We start from the raw sequence: 16786 nt of genomic DNA on the forward strand, positions 1-16786 counted from the left end.
ACCGAGACAGGCCTTTGAATCCTCTCAGTCCTCTCCATACCTCGTTTGCCACACCACGGCAAACCAGGAGAGCAACGCCAGAGTCCACAGAGAGAGCTATGTGTGTGTGTGTGTGTGTGTGTGTGTGTGTGTGTGTGTGTGTGTGTGTGTGTGTGTGTAAGACAGTGGCAACTAGTCTGGGTATCTGTCTGTTAATCTGATAAGTGTATACATGCACATGTGTGTTTGTATGTGGTGCGTTTGTGTGTGTGTGCGGGGTTGCATATGACAGTAGAACAAGCCAGAAAAGAGAGCGCTCTCTTAACCTCCAACCCCTTCATACCCCCCCCCCCCCTCCACAACCCAGAGGAACGTGAACCTTGTGTAGAGGAAGGGAGCTGGAGCTGGCTCGGGGTCGGGTTGCAGGAGTTGTGCTACATTTGCAAACTGGGGAAATATATTTAGCCCTGGCTGGGCAGAAACAGGGACGTGAACACACTGAAACCCAGAAGGAGGCTTGGTATGTAATCGTCAGCCATTCAATGCCCCGGCTGACGTGGGACACGGCTGGCGCAGTGCTCAGGGAACCCCCGTCTCTCTCTCTGTCTCTTTTTCTGTCTATCTCCTGGAAAAAGGGTATCAGACGAGGGGTTAATATGGTTATGAGGGAAGGTAAAAAGAAAAACAAAAACAAAGGGGGAGTCAGTGGTTCAGTGCAACAGCAGTGAATTGAGGACTTGAAGTGTAACGACTGGGGCTGCAACGCTTTGAAGCAACCGGTGCTTGAACACTTAAGCCTGTGAAGTATCTGCTGAATAGTTACCACTCCAAACTCATGTGTCAACCAACTATGTTAAATGTCATCCAAAATTAAACCTACAAATAGTTCATTTTATGCATTAGAATTAATTATTCCATATTACTACAAAAACAGTATGCAACGAATAAAAGCCTATAGTGTGGATTTGGGGCACTATCAAAAAGGCTAAAGGAGGGAGGTGTACAGGCAGAAGGGTGTGGTTGGAGGGGTGGCGGTGGCAGTGGAGAAGGGTTCAATTTGTCCACTAGAGGGCGACCTCTGACACAACGAAAGGGGTTTGTCCATGCCTACAGATCTGACTGCCTCTTTAGCAGCTGATGACAACACAGTCAGCCGGGCAAGGTGAACAAATGGAGAGCCTCTAACAGACCTGCCAGTTGGCTCCTCATGCAGCCAGACACAGCAGCAACTGGGCCTCTGCTGGGATTCATACACCAAGACTGCATGATGACCGTTTGTCTCTGCTGAGCATTTGAACCCTGGAATCCTTTCACAGATGGCAACCAATCCAAGTCATGATCTTGTCCACAGAGCACAAATGGATAGAGTATTCCGCTGGTAGAAATCAGTCAGTTTCGGGTTGCTAACTAACATATTTTTTCTATATCTGCTTTTCATTATAATAGACTAGCAAGAAAACAGGAGATGTGGGTAGAGAGATGACCATTAAAATGGAAGTAACCAAATTTGAAATGTGAGGAGAATATTTTTTTTGCTCAGATTAAAGGTACACATATGTTTTTCAATAATATCCAATGGTCAGTTGTTTAATTAAGAAGGTTATCAAATGTTTAAGCTGGGAAATATCATGTGACAATTCTTTATTTTCCAGAGAACTGTGTTCATTAGTCACTGATAAATGCATTACATTAAGTGGATCATGAAAAAGCTGTTGCAGCTTAATTAAGAGAAACGAGCATAAGCTCTGCTGTTTGTTACTGTTAGTAAAATCATTATATTGTTAATTAAAGGGCATAATGGTGAAATGTAAGTTACACTAATGCTGTATGTTTAATATTAAGCCAGCTATACTACTTTCCACATTTTGTACTGGTGCCGTGTTCAATAAATCTGGATATCAAGGGCAACTGTCTGCAATATGAAGGAATGTGTTGGACATAAGATCAGTTTTGTTTTGGTCTCTTTGGTCTAGACCTCCTCAGGTTCAGGACCGTCCTTGTAGACTGTGTCCCCCAAAGAATCTGACCTGGGACACAGCATTTGTTCATCTTGACCTCACTTCTGATTTGATGTTGTGGTGTATGACTGAGTGTTTTCTGGCTGTTAATGATATGATGATTCCAATAAGGTAAATATGAATTTAAAAATAAACATGATTGTTTTTTTAACAACACATCAACAATTACTCCTAAGGCAACAGCAGAAGTGTTGTCTGTTTTACAGACAGTTTGTGCCTTCCTTCACACACCTGAAGACGGAATGTGTTTTTATTGAAGTCAACACACAAACCGAGAGCGCACAAACACGCTGGCTGCACCCACACACACACACACACACACACACACACACACAAACAAAAGCCCATCTAAACATCCTCTCCTTCATCTCTCCAGCCCACTGAGCTTGCACACACAGGGAGATTCAGTGGCCCGGTTGCTATGGAAACCAGGCCGAGTGTACCAGCCAGCTCGTTGGCTGATTGTGGCGCTCATGTAGCTGTGTGTGTGGCGAGTGTGTGCGCAGTTGTGTAGGTGTGTGAGAGACTGTAAACTCTATACATGGCTCTGCTTTGTTCAATAGGAGGCTAAAAAAGGCTATATGTACAGGAACCTATGGGGTGCCTGTATGCTTCTTTTTCTGTAATGCCTGATTTTTCAATTTTTTTATTGTTTCAGAAATTGTGTAGACACATTCATAGACACTTCATACATCAGCTGAGTTGCCAAATCAATTTTTGGATTATGTGCGACATTTCAGCTGTTTAAAAACCCTGCCAGCCTGAGTGAGTGAAATGCTGTGCAATAGCATAAGACATGGGAGGATAGTTATCTCAGGAAGCCTTAAACCATTCTTAGTACAAGTAATAAGTTCTTTATATAGTGTGAGTGATTATGAATTCTTCCTAACCTGCGGGCCCTGTGCACATGGCCCTTCAAAACCCCGAGTTGTAGAGTTAATGAAGGACAAGGCAGAGGGAAAGGTGATATATGCGGGCGCAGATGCAACTAACCTTTAGAAACCACAGGAGAGTTCACCTCTCTATGTCCACCAGCAGTGGTGGGGTTTTTTTTTTTTTTTTTAAAGCAACACCAGCACTGAGCAGGTAAATGTCATTCAGCAAGGGGCAAATCATTTCCTCTCAAAAATGAAGAGGTCAGCATGGAAAAAGGGGACACGTTTATGTGTGACACACTGGCTTGTGAAATGCCATGTCCAGACCGGGACGGCTCCACAGGTTGCAAGCATGTGATGCCGTAGACCCTAAACTCCCTGAGGAGAGGAGATGTTCCTGTCTGAGGAAGAGAGGCTGCTTGACCCTTTCTCAACAAGAAAGTGAATCACTGCTGCTGAACAACTGACACATTTTACTAGCACTTTCTGAAAGACCCAACTGCTGCTTCTATATGTACAGCACTGTGCAAAAGTCTTAGGCCACCAATTCTATTAGCTATTTTAGCAATGTTATGATGACTCTATTTATTTATTTATCAGATTACGACTAGAAAATATGGGAAATATGTACACAGCATTAAAAAAAACACAAAAATGTCAGAAAAGTCAGCAAACAAACTGGATACTCAAGATTTGGTATTCAGACTGTTCTGAAGAAATATGAATAATCTGCAGAGGTCGTGGACAAAAACAGGAGAGGAAGACCAAGAAAACTGTCAAAATCTGATGAGACGTTTCTCTGAGTTTCTTAGAGAGAGACCAGAGGAAATCCAACAAGGGCCTGGTTCAGCATCTGGCAGCTTCATCTGGATGCAAAGTTCATCCTTCCACAGTCTGAAGAAGCTTGATCCGGAACAGCCTTTGTGGAAGGACAGCAGCCAAGAAGCCACTTTTTCAGAAAGGGGACAGGGAGAGGCTGAGATATGCAAAAGCTCACAGAGACTGGAGTAAAGATCAGTGGAAAAAAAGTCTGATGGAGCGATGAATCAAAGTTTGAAATGTTGGGGTCCAGTTGTCAACAGTAGAAGAAGAAGAATTTGAGGTAGGTGGAGGAATGAATGCCTGCAGCCCTCAGTGAAACATGATTTCAAGAGTTCAAGACAGTCTCCCCCAAAAAATTCAAGCTGTGCTAAGTCAGCTAAGCTAAGGGAGGTCACACTAAATACTGAATTTGGACGTTAGAAGCCATTTGATTCTGAATAATTTGTGCTTTTTAATATTGTGCACAATATTTTCCTGTTTATACCTTAAAAGAGATTGAAAAATAGATATAAATTATCATAAACCTTGATAAAACAGCAAGATTATGGTGGCCTAAGACTTCTGCACAGTACTATACAAAGCAGGGTGGGGTCAGGGTCAGAGGGGAGTAGTGAAGTCAAACACCAGGGGACTAATAACCACTGTCGGAGCCCTGGAGTAATCTCTGCAGACGTCTCTCAACTCCAACTCTGTGACAATAAATCTGTGTGTAGCTGTAATCACGGGGGTTTTACTGTTGTTAAGGGTGATGTTATCAAAGTCGTGTTGGCGTGTGGAATACAGTGCAGTACGTGGGATGCTGTGACACACACAGGTGCAGGCGGAAAGATACAACAGGTTTAAAGACAAGAACATAAAGGGTTTTAATTTTTAGTTGTCACAGCAGGAAAAACTGTGAAAGAGCTGCAAAGCAGCAGCTAAACTGGGCTGAAAACAGACTTGTTAAAAAGACAGAAACCACAATTGCTAACAGTGGGACATATTAAACCCTTAAACTCTGCAGTACGCTCAATTTTTCTCTTATTAGGGGCCAGAAGGCATATTTTATCACCCTTCTGTCTGCATGCATTTAGACCTCATATTCATTTGATAATCCATTATTTTGCTCCAGGTACAGAGCTTGGGCATGTCACATTAAACTCGTGTACTGCATCCTTGTCTCTCTTATCCGGGTGTTCCTGCTGGAAATTTGACTTAATCCTAATAATGATGCAAATTATGCAGAAAATTATGCTCTAGGATAAACACTATCTACTGAAAATAGATTTCTAATCCAATGAAGGTGGTTTCCATTATTTAGAAATTAGAAGACAGTTAAGGATTAACATAGGACTTAAATACAATTATGATGATTAGTAAATAGATTTTGGGAAACATATGTCAAAAATAATTGATAATTAATATATCTTATCCTACAAAAGATGAGCTACATGGGTTGGGTGCTACAGACATGTTTAATGACTCTGTGCATCATGGTTTTACATTACTAAATCATTCTCAAGAAGAACAAGGAACCAGAACAATGTAATAATTGGAGACCAGAAAGTTTATTAAGTAGATGTAAAACATTTGGCAAAGATTTTGGCATCTCATTTAGATCCTATGGACAATTTAGAGTGGTCAATCAACATAAGCTGCAGGTCTTTGGACTGTGGGAGGAAGCCGGAGCACCCAGTGAGAACCCACGCAGGCACAGGGAGAACATGCAAACTCCACACAGAAAGGTTCGAACCCGGAGTTCGAGGTTCAGGTCGTTCTTCCTGTGAGGCGACAGTGCTAACCACTGTGCCGCTGCGCCCCCCTATGAATACACTTTTAATACAAATTTGGCTTTGGGAGGTCAAGTCTTTTTCTTAATTTGCTTGTCCAGCCATGCGCTCAAGTAGGTCTCTGTCCTCTCTCCTTTCTCTGCTGGACAAGCTTGAGGTCCTGTGTGGCCTGAAGGTGCATTGCCTTCTCCTGCTCAAACTTTATGCAAGCCTTCTTCATCTGTTTGGCTCCTAGAAAGCTCTTTATATTTGCTCAACTGCCCAATAAAGAAGGTTCTCTCTTTTTTCTACTGGACTTGGCGACACTCAAGCTGTTCTTCACTGTGTTTTAGTGCTGCCGTGAGATTGTTCTTCTCTTCCAGTAGATTTTTGAGCTCGGTCTTACTGGAGGCTCTGCATTTCTCAGTTTCGGCTAGCAGGGAAGCATTCTCCTTTTCCAAGCGAAAGTTCTCAGTCTTTAGACCTGCTGCCTTTCTGAGTTCAGCATCCATCTTTCTGGTCTCTGCTCTCTGTTGCTCCAGCTGGACCTTCATAGAGCTCTCTGTTGTCTCCCACTCCTGCTCCTTTCTCTGCAGAGAACTCTTGAGGTCCTGTATGGCCTGAAGTTGCATTGCCTTGTCCTGCTCATACTTCATATGAGCCTTCTTCCGGGCATCCGTTTGGCCCTTACAGAGCAATTCATATGTGTCCAACTTGCAATCAGAGAAGGCTTTCTCTTTTTGCCACTGGACTTGGTGACACTCAAGCTGTTCTTCAGTATGTTTTAAAGGTGCCATGAGATCCTTCTTCTCTGGCAGTAGACCTTTCTGTTCAGTCTCACTAGAGGCTCTGCATTTGGCGATTTCATCCTGCAGGGAGGCTTTCTCCTGTTTCCACTGGAGACGCTCCTTCTCCGCCTTCTCGTTGACTGTCTGAAGATCGGCCACAAACTGCTGTTCCTTTTCACTTTGCTGCTTTTGGTGGGCAGCATAGCAGCTCTGGGTTTTGTCCAAAGCTGCCTGGAGGGAGCACCTCTCCTCCTGCCACTGCTGCTCTGCCTCCTTCTGAGCAGCCCTCAGCTGATTTATGTCAAAGCTGTGCTGCTCCAGCTGGACCTTCATAGAGCTCTCCCACTCCTGCTCCTTTCTCTGCAGAGAACACTTGAGGTCCTGTATGGCCTGAAGGTGTATTGCCTTGTCCTGCTCAGACCATGTATGAGTCTCCTTCAGGTTAGCAGTTTGGCTCGTACACAGCTTTTTGTATTTGTTCAACTCTGCCAGAACGAAAGTTTTCTCTTCTTTCCACTGGAAATGCTGATGACGCCCTAGTTTGCCTTCCATGGCTCTAACACAGGAAGGTGATGAAGGTTCGAGGGTTTTCTTCTGTTGAACCTTATTTTTTTTGTGCCTCTTCTGTGTTTGCTTCTTAGTGCTCTGTGTACACCCCATAGCGATATCAAACTTGCCAATGTAAAACAGTAAAAAACTGAAATCCCTGACTTCTCAAGCCTGATGACTTCTCAAAATCAAAAATGCAGCTTCTCTCTGTGTGTGGAACCATGGTTCTGAATGCCAGTCTGTGAAACTCAGTGCGGTTCACTCTCATGCAATCTCATGCAAGTTTGCAAATCAATTTTCTGAGAAGATTGATGTTATATATGATAGGGCTGCAACAATGTCAGAAATAAAAATGCCTGTCATGTATTCAAAGAGCAAAAGACATTTTGAAATGACTGGTTTTGTCTGATTAACGATTCAAAGCATGAAAATATCAAAATCGCAACTTCTTCAATGATATAAAACAGAAAGAAATCACCAATTCCTCCCACTTTGAGAAGCTGGAAATATAGAATGTTTGGTATTTTTGTTTGATATATGCCATAAACATTTCATCAATTATCAAATGATTACTTTACTTTTATGTTGATTGATGAATTAACTGACTGTTACACCCTGCAGTGTAAATTTTTCCCTTCATGTGTGTAAATTATAGCTAAAAAAAACTGTGACAAATTAACAAAGAGATAAAACTAATTTGTTGGGTGCAAGTGCTGATTAGGAGCCAGTGAACTCTCAGCATTAAAACTCCTCAATCTGACTCCATTAAAATTTCATACGATTGGAAAGTCTGGCACCTGGATTAACAGTCTGGAGGAGAGATTAGGTGTGAAATGTTACCTGTCGGACAAAGCTGTTCGAGGTGGTGTCAGAGGAGGTGCTTCCATCGGAGCGCTTAAATCGGCTCTTCCTCTTGGCGTACTTTCCCTGAAACCAGAGAGGTTGGAGGGTGGAGGGAGGGGGTGTGGAAGGGATGAGAAAAGCATGAGATGTTTAATTGTGTAGCTTCATATGAACTCATCTTGACAGATTTCTTACAAAACCTTGTTTCTGGGTCCTGTGAAAGCCATTAACATTTGCTATAGCATTTGTAAAGGTACTGAGTATGATCAGGCAGTCGGACAGAGCCAGAGATAAAGCAGCCTGAGTCCCAGAACACAGAGGAAGCGAACCACAGAAAATGTGTCTATGAACAGCCTTAATTATTTGGCATTTTTCATGTTCGGATGCAAACTGGGACCTTGTAATCTGATTGGCAGACCCCTGGCAAATGACCCATCCGGGTTGGGCAGAGGCCACATATTGCATTATGACCCTACCCTGCCCACATTGCCATGGTTACACAACACTGACTAATCACATTTGTTGACAATCGGGAGCCGAGCTTCGTTGTTCTTCCAGCATGAAAGAGAGAGAACTGTTGGCTTAGATAAAGACTTTGATATAAACACAGCAGATTAACATACAGAATGTGTTCAGGTCACTATGTTCACCAAGAACACCTAATACTTCAACAATCAAGCACATAACTGTGCAGTCATATTTCAAACCCATACATGTGGGATAAAGCTCAGTGACAGAGCATTTCACTGGAGGGAGGTCTCTGGTTCAAGCCAGATGCTCTCTGGCTTTCTGTCATATTTGGTATAGGAAGCTATAAGCGGTACATTTTAAAGAATATTTTCATTATTATTAATATGTAGACAAGTTTTGAATAGCTGGTTAATTACTTAATAAATAAAAGAACAGAAAAGAAAACTATTTAAAAAAAAAAAAAAAAAAAGTCCATCACAGTTTGTCAGAGTTCAACTAGCAGTCCAAAACTCAAAGACAGGCTATTTGGTTTACAGTGATATACTGTATAGTTTACACCAGAAAAGAGGAGCTGAAAAGCTAGAGAAGTGGCACATTGTAGCAGTTGGAAACTCACTTGACAACTGACCTAACCATTAACCATGTACAACATATATATAGTTACTTTTCTTGTTAGTAGATTAATCATTTTAATCAGTTCTGACTTAAAACCTGCTCGGGATAGCTACTCTGTGAGCATTAAGTCACTTATATTTCTGTCAGAACAATGTTATAGCTGTGTGGTAATTCAGTTAAAAGTTCTGATTTATTTAAATAGTCAGATGGCGTGTTGCGTTTTGGTACCGGTTGGAAGCATAAATATCAGAGATTTGAGAGTTAGCTGTCATTCTACAATCCTTTACCTAAAAAAAAAAAAAAAAACAATTTTACAGTAGCCCACTGTTTGTCTTCTGGGTTTTCTTCTGATTTTGTAAAATGCTATGGTAACACTTTAAGCCTAACTGTTTACCTTTTATAATCATTATATAAATGTATGATAAAGGTTTACAACATACTATGGAGTTGTAAACATATTTGAGTATTGTTTAATGTATTGTTCAACAAGTACAACTGTCCCTGTGGGCGCCCATGAGTGGAGGCTGCTGTATAGACATAATGAATGATAATTTAGTACAAGTTGTAATATAAAACATGTCTTAATAGGAGAAATTGTTAAATAGTGTACATGTACATTTAAAATGTAAAATTTATTATAGTGACTCTACCTCATTTCCTTTCAGCAGCTAGAGAGCCTCAAAACTAAGTGTCACCAGTCTGAAGCTAGCATTAGCTAACTAATGAGTAAATCAGTCAATCTAGTAAACTAAACATTCCTGCGAATGTGACTAAACTGTTAAAATGTTAAACAAAGCTCAAACTGCTCCGAAATCATTATAATTCAATAAAAAGGTAAAATGATGGCCATGCTAGGTTGCTAATGTATCAAAAATAAACACATTAGCTTTAGACCCTAACAGATCCACGAGAGCTTAATCAAATTTCAGTCCTTTGACTGCTTTTACCACTTCCAAACCGATGTTAACCCCGGTTTTTGCTCTTTCTTTGTCCCACTCTCCCAGTGTAAAAGATCACAATCTCTTCAGTCTGGCAGCCGCCATTATGGACATTTAGCAGATGAGCGCTCCTCCATGGCTGGCTGTTTGACATGAAGCCTCGCAGATTGAAAAACACTTTTTATAACCTTCCCTAGGTGGGACTAATTTGCAGACCTTATTTTGACAACACAGGGCAGAGAAGTTGGAAAAAAAAGGCACTGTAGGCAGCAATGTCATGCAAGTGGTTGTACTGCTGAGACACACCACCTCCCGTTCCATTTTCACTTGACCTATTAGACAATGTGCAAAATCTTTATGCACCTTTAAATACGTACAGTATATACTGTAGCCTATTGCTTACAAATGCGAAATAGGAGAAGTAAAGACGGATAGAAATCAATGACTCTAAAGTAAGAAATAATATCCATGCATGTATCAGGAACACTGGTAAACATTCTCTCTCTCAGCTGTTTGGTTTTTTTTTTTGTGTACACTGTGAGAAGTAATTACATTTATCAAAAACTGCTCACATACATTGACTTGTAACAAACCAACCAGCCCCCCAGTAAACCAACCTGTACACACACCAGTGTAAATATTCAACCCTACTGATAAGCTGTGTCAAATCTGTCTCAGTGTCTGAATATCTAACAGCTGAGCAGAGACTGGTTAACAACCGGCCAACAATGATCCCTCCAGTATTTTGTTATGGCTCTCACATCATATGCGACAGTTCAGTCCAAGGCCCTCAGATGAATGACGCTGTCCTGTCTGCCTTTAAACAAACACAACCTGTTACAACAGCGCCAACTGGAGCAAACATAAAAACGCAGTGTGGCCAAGAGGCTTCCAGTGCTAACAAACAGAAGAAAAACACATCTGTTACACACTTCTCTCCAAAAATGGAGCTCACAGATTAATTTGAATTTATTTTAAAACTTCCTGTAGCACAAAAATAATGTATCAAACCTTTTGTGCTATGGTTCATGTACTGCTGCTGATGCATAAGATAAGTACACAGCAGGATGTTCCCAAGCAAATGAACTCTGGTACACCCAGGAAGTTGAGTTAAATTGCAAAACGACATGTATTAGAAACTCCTAAAAGGGCAGTTACTGATTTTTAATGGTAAAATTCAACCTGAGGTGATGACACATGAGAACAGACATAGATGGACCGATATACTGAGAATTACATCACTGCTGGTAAATCTGTCTACGCACAGAATTCAGAAAAGTATCCAAAAATAATCAGTGTGCACTGATGGCTATATAGAGGCTTACTGTAAAATACTGCTTACTAAATGTCTTTGTATATTAAATACAGAAGAAATTTGAGTTCTTTTTCCTCAGAATACTGACTTTAAAGCTGAATTCTGAGAAAATTCTGGTCCTAATCCTCTTCCATAATTAAGCAATAAGATTGTGCTGGTGATAAAGAAAAAATAATAAAATATATGTGGGTTATGGCAACTAAATTTTAGCCCACGTATATTTCTGTCCAGATCATGATCACCAGCTTTTGCTTTTACATCTGGTACTATTAACTATTCTCATGAACCTGATTCTTCTTCAGCAGATTTTAAAAAGATTTCAGGTCACATGCGTATGTATGTTTTGTCGAGGTACGTGTAGGACAGCAGGAAGAAATGGCGTTAACTTAAGCCCTTTTCAGACATGCACTAGAACCCTGAAACTCTCTAGACATTACCCAGAGGAGCTGTACGTGAGAACGCAAATGTCCGACTCAGTCAACCTGGACAGTAAGTGGACTTTACTCTTCCATGTAATGTCTGGGTGAGTGAGCTCATGTGAGAATACAGCAGCGTACTGTATAGTCTGAAGCATTCACACAGAGCTGCCAGGCCTGTTGATGACATTCTATCATGTGACTTGCGTGAAACCGGAAGAACACAAACATCTGATGGTGAAGAAAAACATTGACATTTCATTTACATTGAAAACACCAAAGAAAATATCTAACTGTAGACACGATGAGATTCTGGAACTTACATCGTTAACATCTGGCAACAGAATTGTCAGCCATATTTAAGGACTGGTAAGAGACTCGGTTGTTTCTGATCAAATTACAAACTGGCTACGTGACAGCATCATGTCCTGCCTACTGGAGTATTTCCAGTAGGTGAGAACACGTCTGACATGGACTAACTCCTCGTGTGCTACATGTGTGAAAGGGCAACTCAGGACAAAGTCGGGGCCTGATCCCATGGACATAGTCCAGAGTTCAAGTGTAAAACCAACCTTATTGAATGGATGTTCTTCCTAGGGTTTAGGTGTACAATTAGTCTGAGGTTTGTATGAGCCTTCAACAGTCTCCATTAGACAAATCAAGAAGACACATTATCTTCCAAAGTTACAGCCTCTTTAGTTGAAATTCTCTGTTTTTTGTTATTATTCCTCCACTGCAGCTCATGTGTTCAGAGAAACAAAACAGAGAATTTTATATTAAGCTGAGCATTTCCTTGGAAGATTTTTATTTGTCAAACTCAAGCTGCTAAAATATAGAAACTTGAACTTCTGAATACACTTCAGCACAAAATGAAGACTGTGGATTTTGTCCCTCATATCTTATACATGAACAGGGGGAATGACTACATAAAGCAAAAACTCCTTCACAGAACATATGGGCACCTGTCTATTGTTTTAAAGCAGACTTACAAACTGTAAAGCTATCCTTTAAAAACAGACTGCATTTACACCTGGCTGAAATTTGATCACGTGAAGACGACTACTTATAGGTGTGGTCATCTAATCACAATCTGTTCTGTTGCATTTACACCTTCATTAACTGGTTTAGTGAAAATGGTGACTCACGCCACATTAATTGCTAAGATCTCAAGATGTAACATGATGAGGCAATCAAAAAGGTTGTAAACAAATCCCCAATTCAGCTTTATGATCTAAACTAAATTATTTCAAAAGAAAATAAAGATGCACACACCCATCTTACAGAGATATTATTCACAGCAGGGTAAAATGAAGGATGTTGGGTCAACATTAAAACAGGAAGAAGCTCTGCAAAACTTGAATATCAACACTGGACATTTTAATCAAAAGCTCAGCTTCACCTTTGTTTTAACAAGTGATACAGACAACACGATTACAACCTGTTAGATAATCAGCCTGGTCACGATGCTTGCCTTGCTAGAGGCATTGCTGTGCCACCAGATAACTCAGCATCACAGCTGATAAATTAAATGTTATAAGAACAGACCGGAGTACTAAAATAAGACCTGTGTTGTGAAAATGTTAATTTTTTTCAGAAGGTGCAAGTGATGGTGGCAAAGGCAAAAGCACCTGCTTGTAAACTCTGCTATCACAAGTTCTCAGTTATGTGTGTCGGTACAGGTAGGTGTGTGCACGTGTTTAGAAGTATCTCTGTGATCTGAGCCATGATGGGGTGAGTTCCTGTCAACAAAGGGCAGGGAAATGCCAGAGGAAGTAGGGAAGGGAGGCTTCCTGTTGGTAAACATCCTCTCAGGTTAAATGTATAATTAAAAAGGATGATGTGCATGAGTAGGGGGCTTTAAAGTAGAAAGCAGGGGATGTGGAACGTGGCCCAGGTGGTCAGGTGCATGATATCACATCTGAAATGTAAACTACAGTCTCCCAGCCTGAAAACTCCATACATTATTCTGCTGAGAGAGATCCGCATTGATCTTTAATGTAAGCGAGCCCCAGGCTCAGTTTTCGGCCCACACTTAATTTCTTCTTCTGTGATCTTGTGCTGGCTGGGTACAAATCTCACAGTTTCTGTCAGGATATTAGAAAGGCGGTCCCCTGCTTGTCTCGCCACAGCAGAGAAACAAATACACATACCAGCATGACCTGCTGCAGGTCTGTATGAACTTTATATCTAATTGATCAGAAGTGTCACATGCAAAGACATGTAGAGATACACACACACACACACACACACACACACACACTGATTCAAATGCACACGACATGTCTTTCCATCTGTTTCTCGCCACAGCCTCACAGCTATAGACCTGAATCTAAAAACAGACAGGACAAGGTGAGAGAAGGGTAAAAACAGTGGGACATTAAAGTGGATGGAGCGGGAACCAAGAGCAGGAAGAGAGACGAGAGAGAGCTGGGAGAAGTGGGAGTAAAGCGGAGCGAACAGGAGCTGGCATGGATTGTCTGTGGTGAAGGGTTTTTTTTTTTCCATTCTCCAGAGACAATGACTGAGCTCGGTGTGGGTGTGTTTGTTCTAGATATTCTCATCTATTTTTTTTCATCCATTTAAATTGTTATGACTAAACATGCCCACAACATCATGTCACTTACTAAGAGCCACAGCCTATTTGTGGTTACAAAAAGAGTGACACCATCAGAAGTTGAATGATACAATTTGAAATGAAAGAATAAGTTGAGGGGTACAAGGTGTTAGGACAAGATAGAAAAATAGATTTGATGTCAGAAGCAATAACAACAACCACCAAAACCCAATATGTTGTTACTGTTTGTGATTTGAAAACGTAATCTCTTTTTGATTCACGTTAATTCAAATAAAACACAAATTCAACTCTTCTCCACACGGACAAATAGAGTTACAATTTGCATAAATCCTGTTTGGTTAATTAGAGATTAATTAAACAAAAGCTGGTTTTCACAAGGCTCCAATGAGAAGACAGCATAAAAACGTTACATCACATCCTCACGTACGGTTGCACACAGGCGACTTATTAAAACCAACACAATTACGAGCTAGACACAGGCCAAGGATGAAATCATAAATCAAAACCCAAAGATCATAAAAACTAGAATATGTAATACATTTAGCTTCCTCTTAAAAACCTCAATTAGATTACATTCAGGTTTAAATCTAGGCATCGTAGACTAGAGAAACAGGTATTTAGACTGTTAGGCGGCTGATTAGCTGGACAACCTGTTAATCTTCAGATGGGAAACAGCTTCAGTGTTGTCAAAACACATCTTCAGTATAAATGTGTGCTATTCTACTCGGAGTGTTTCCAGTTTTCTGCCATATTCTGCCTGTTCCTTGCTCTTACCTGTGTGTGTGGATGATGGTCGAACATGTCCATTTGGATCTCCTGGGTTGAGGTCGAAGGCGTCCTGGACATACTACTTTTCTGTACCATTGATTAAACTTTTTAAAATCTATTCTCAGTTTGGTGTGTTTACGTTGGTTTCGATAGACTCATCTTTTGTTCTGTTCATGGAGGGTGAAAACGCTGATCTATTGGAGCTGTCTGCTAATATAATGACAACAGCTGCCTCCTTCCAAGCCTATAATATTACACACTGGCGCACCAGGATTTCTACTAGCGTCAAGTCAACGGAATTACACGACCAAGCGTCCGGTTATTGCTTTCAAAATAAAATACATTGAAAACGCTAAACGTACTATACATTAGAAGGGTGATGTGATTCATATCAAATGTTTACGTCTTGATATTGTTTTCTTTTAAATAAAGATATGACATAGACTATGGCTTAAAGTATTGGGGTAGGTGTGGGCCCATAACAGTATATGAATACTACAGTCATTTCTCTGCCTTTGCACAATGCACACATGCAAAGAGGTTGTGGGAAATTAGTTATATTTCCATGTTAGTACCTATAAATTGTCTGGTTGAATACACAATCAGACAACTTCAATCACATGTTGCACAGCAAACACAAAAACAGTTGTCAGAAGGCAGGAGTAATCTAATCTAATGTAATACTTTAACACATATGAGACATGAAAATCAATGAAAATAGAAAGGATAGCTACTGACAGGTTAAGTATTTATATCCCGCCCATATTCAGTTTTATCTTATTCATTTAAACATTTTTGCCCAAGTAATTTACTATCATTAACTTATTCTATACATTATATTAAATGAATCTATTACATAAATTGTGACAGTACAACAAGAGTTAGAAATAATGATTATAGTACTGAAAAGATTATATCAAACCTGACAATATGCTACATTTGAAGCGCTTCTAAAGGACATGCTTTTATTTTGAAGGCAGAATTTTCTAACTTCCGGCATGTTTCTGTCTTCCTCTGTCTGTCTTGGTGCCGTCTTTCTCTTCGGTGTCCACTCGGCAGGCTCCAGCTGGGAGCCGTGGTCCACGCCCCAATGAATAGACCCCACCTTCACTAGTCGATTGATGAGAGGACAGATCCATGGTAGGAGAGGCTGAGGGTGTGGACAGACTGTCAGCCCGTGTCACTGGTCCTCCATACGGCGATCCAAAGACCAGGAGGTCCTGGAGGGCTACAATGGGGGTGAGAATAGACTAGTTCTGTTTCACAGTTAGTTTGTTGCAGCAGCAGGGAGGCTCAGGTCTCTATGATTTGAAGACATGGGGGTTTGTACCGATGTGGCCTTGAGTTTAAACAGCAAAGCTCTACTAGCAGGGACAGATCTACAGTAGTGCTGAGGCAGGGACACAGGGACAGGTGGGATTACATGTGACTTCAGGAGCACAGACTTTTAGGGCCCCAAACTATGCCATGAAATATAAATATTTAACATTAAAACTTTGGTTAAACATTTTAATAGCTGTAGGGGTTTGTAATGGTGTCCAAAGATGTTTGGTTTCTGGATGTTAACCCTTTATTTCAGTGGTTAATGGAACAGAAAACCTAATATAGAGAAAAACTGATAGCCCCAGGCCAGTGCCAAAAAATAGGTCTAAAAAAAAAATCTTGCTCTCACTCTCAAATTTAGGAGTAACGGCTAAATCAAATCTGTTAAAACCTGGTTTAAACTTGAAATTGTGGACATCAGAACCAACTGTAAACACAACATTAGTATATTAGTAGCTTAAAGTTGTGTTAGGGAACGATGACCTATCAACATGTTGTGTGGACACTAAGAACTGTTCATATTTTTTCTTAGTGTAGCAGTGAAAGGCCTACCACTCACCCCAAACTGAAGGAGTGAACAAGTTTGAGTGAATAACTTGTAGACCACTGTGAAAAAGACAGCGGTCACACAGCTTCAGTGATATTTTATCATTTTGATTAGGTGAACCTAAATAAACATCCACCTCTCAGAGCACCTTGAGGGAAAAATGATCCCCATGCCTGCTGAAATCTTTCTTGCGGGG

General features: G+C 40.7%; 1 protein-coding gene across 1 annotated transcript in view; it reads right to left on the reverse strand.

The window, feature by feature from the left end:
- cacnb1 (calcium channel, voltage-dependent, beta 1 subunit) overlaps window positions 1-14990 on the reverse strand; it is a 40646-nt gene extending 25656 nt beyond the window's left edge. The window contains exons 1-2 of the mRNA XM_020605452.1: window positions 14727-14990; window positions 7620-7706 (exon numbers count right to left, since the gene is read on the reverse strand). Of these exons, the coding sequence (XP_020461108.1) occupies window positions 7620-7706; window positions 14727-14816 (177 nt within the window). The 5' untranslated portion in view covers window positions 14817-14990. The remainder of the gene's footprint in view (window positions 1-7619; window positions 7707-14726) is intronic.
- Between the last annotated feature and the right edge of the window lie 1796 nt (window positions 14991-16786).

Source organism: Monopterus albus, unplaced genomic scaffold, assembly GCF_001952655.1.
Source record: "Monopterus albus unplaced genomic scaffold, M_albus_1.0 scaffold70.1, whole genome shotgun sequence".
Classification (NCBI taxonomy): Eukaryota; Metazoa; Chordata; class Actinopteri; order Synbranchiformes; family Synbranchidae; genus Monopterus; species Monopterus albus.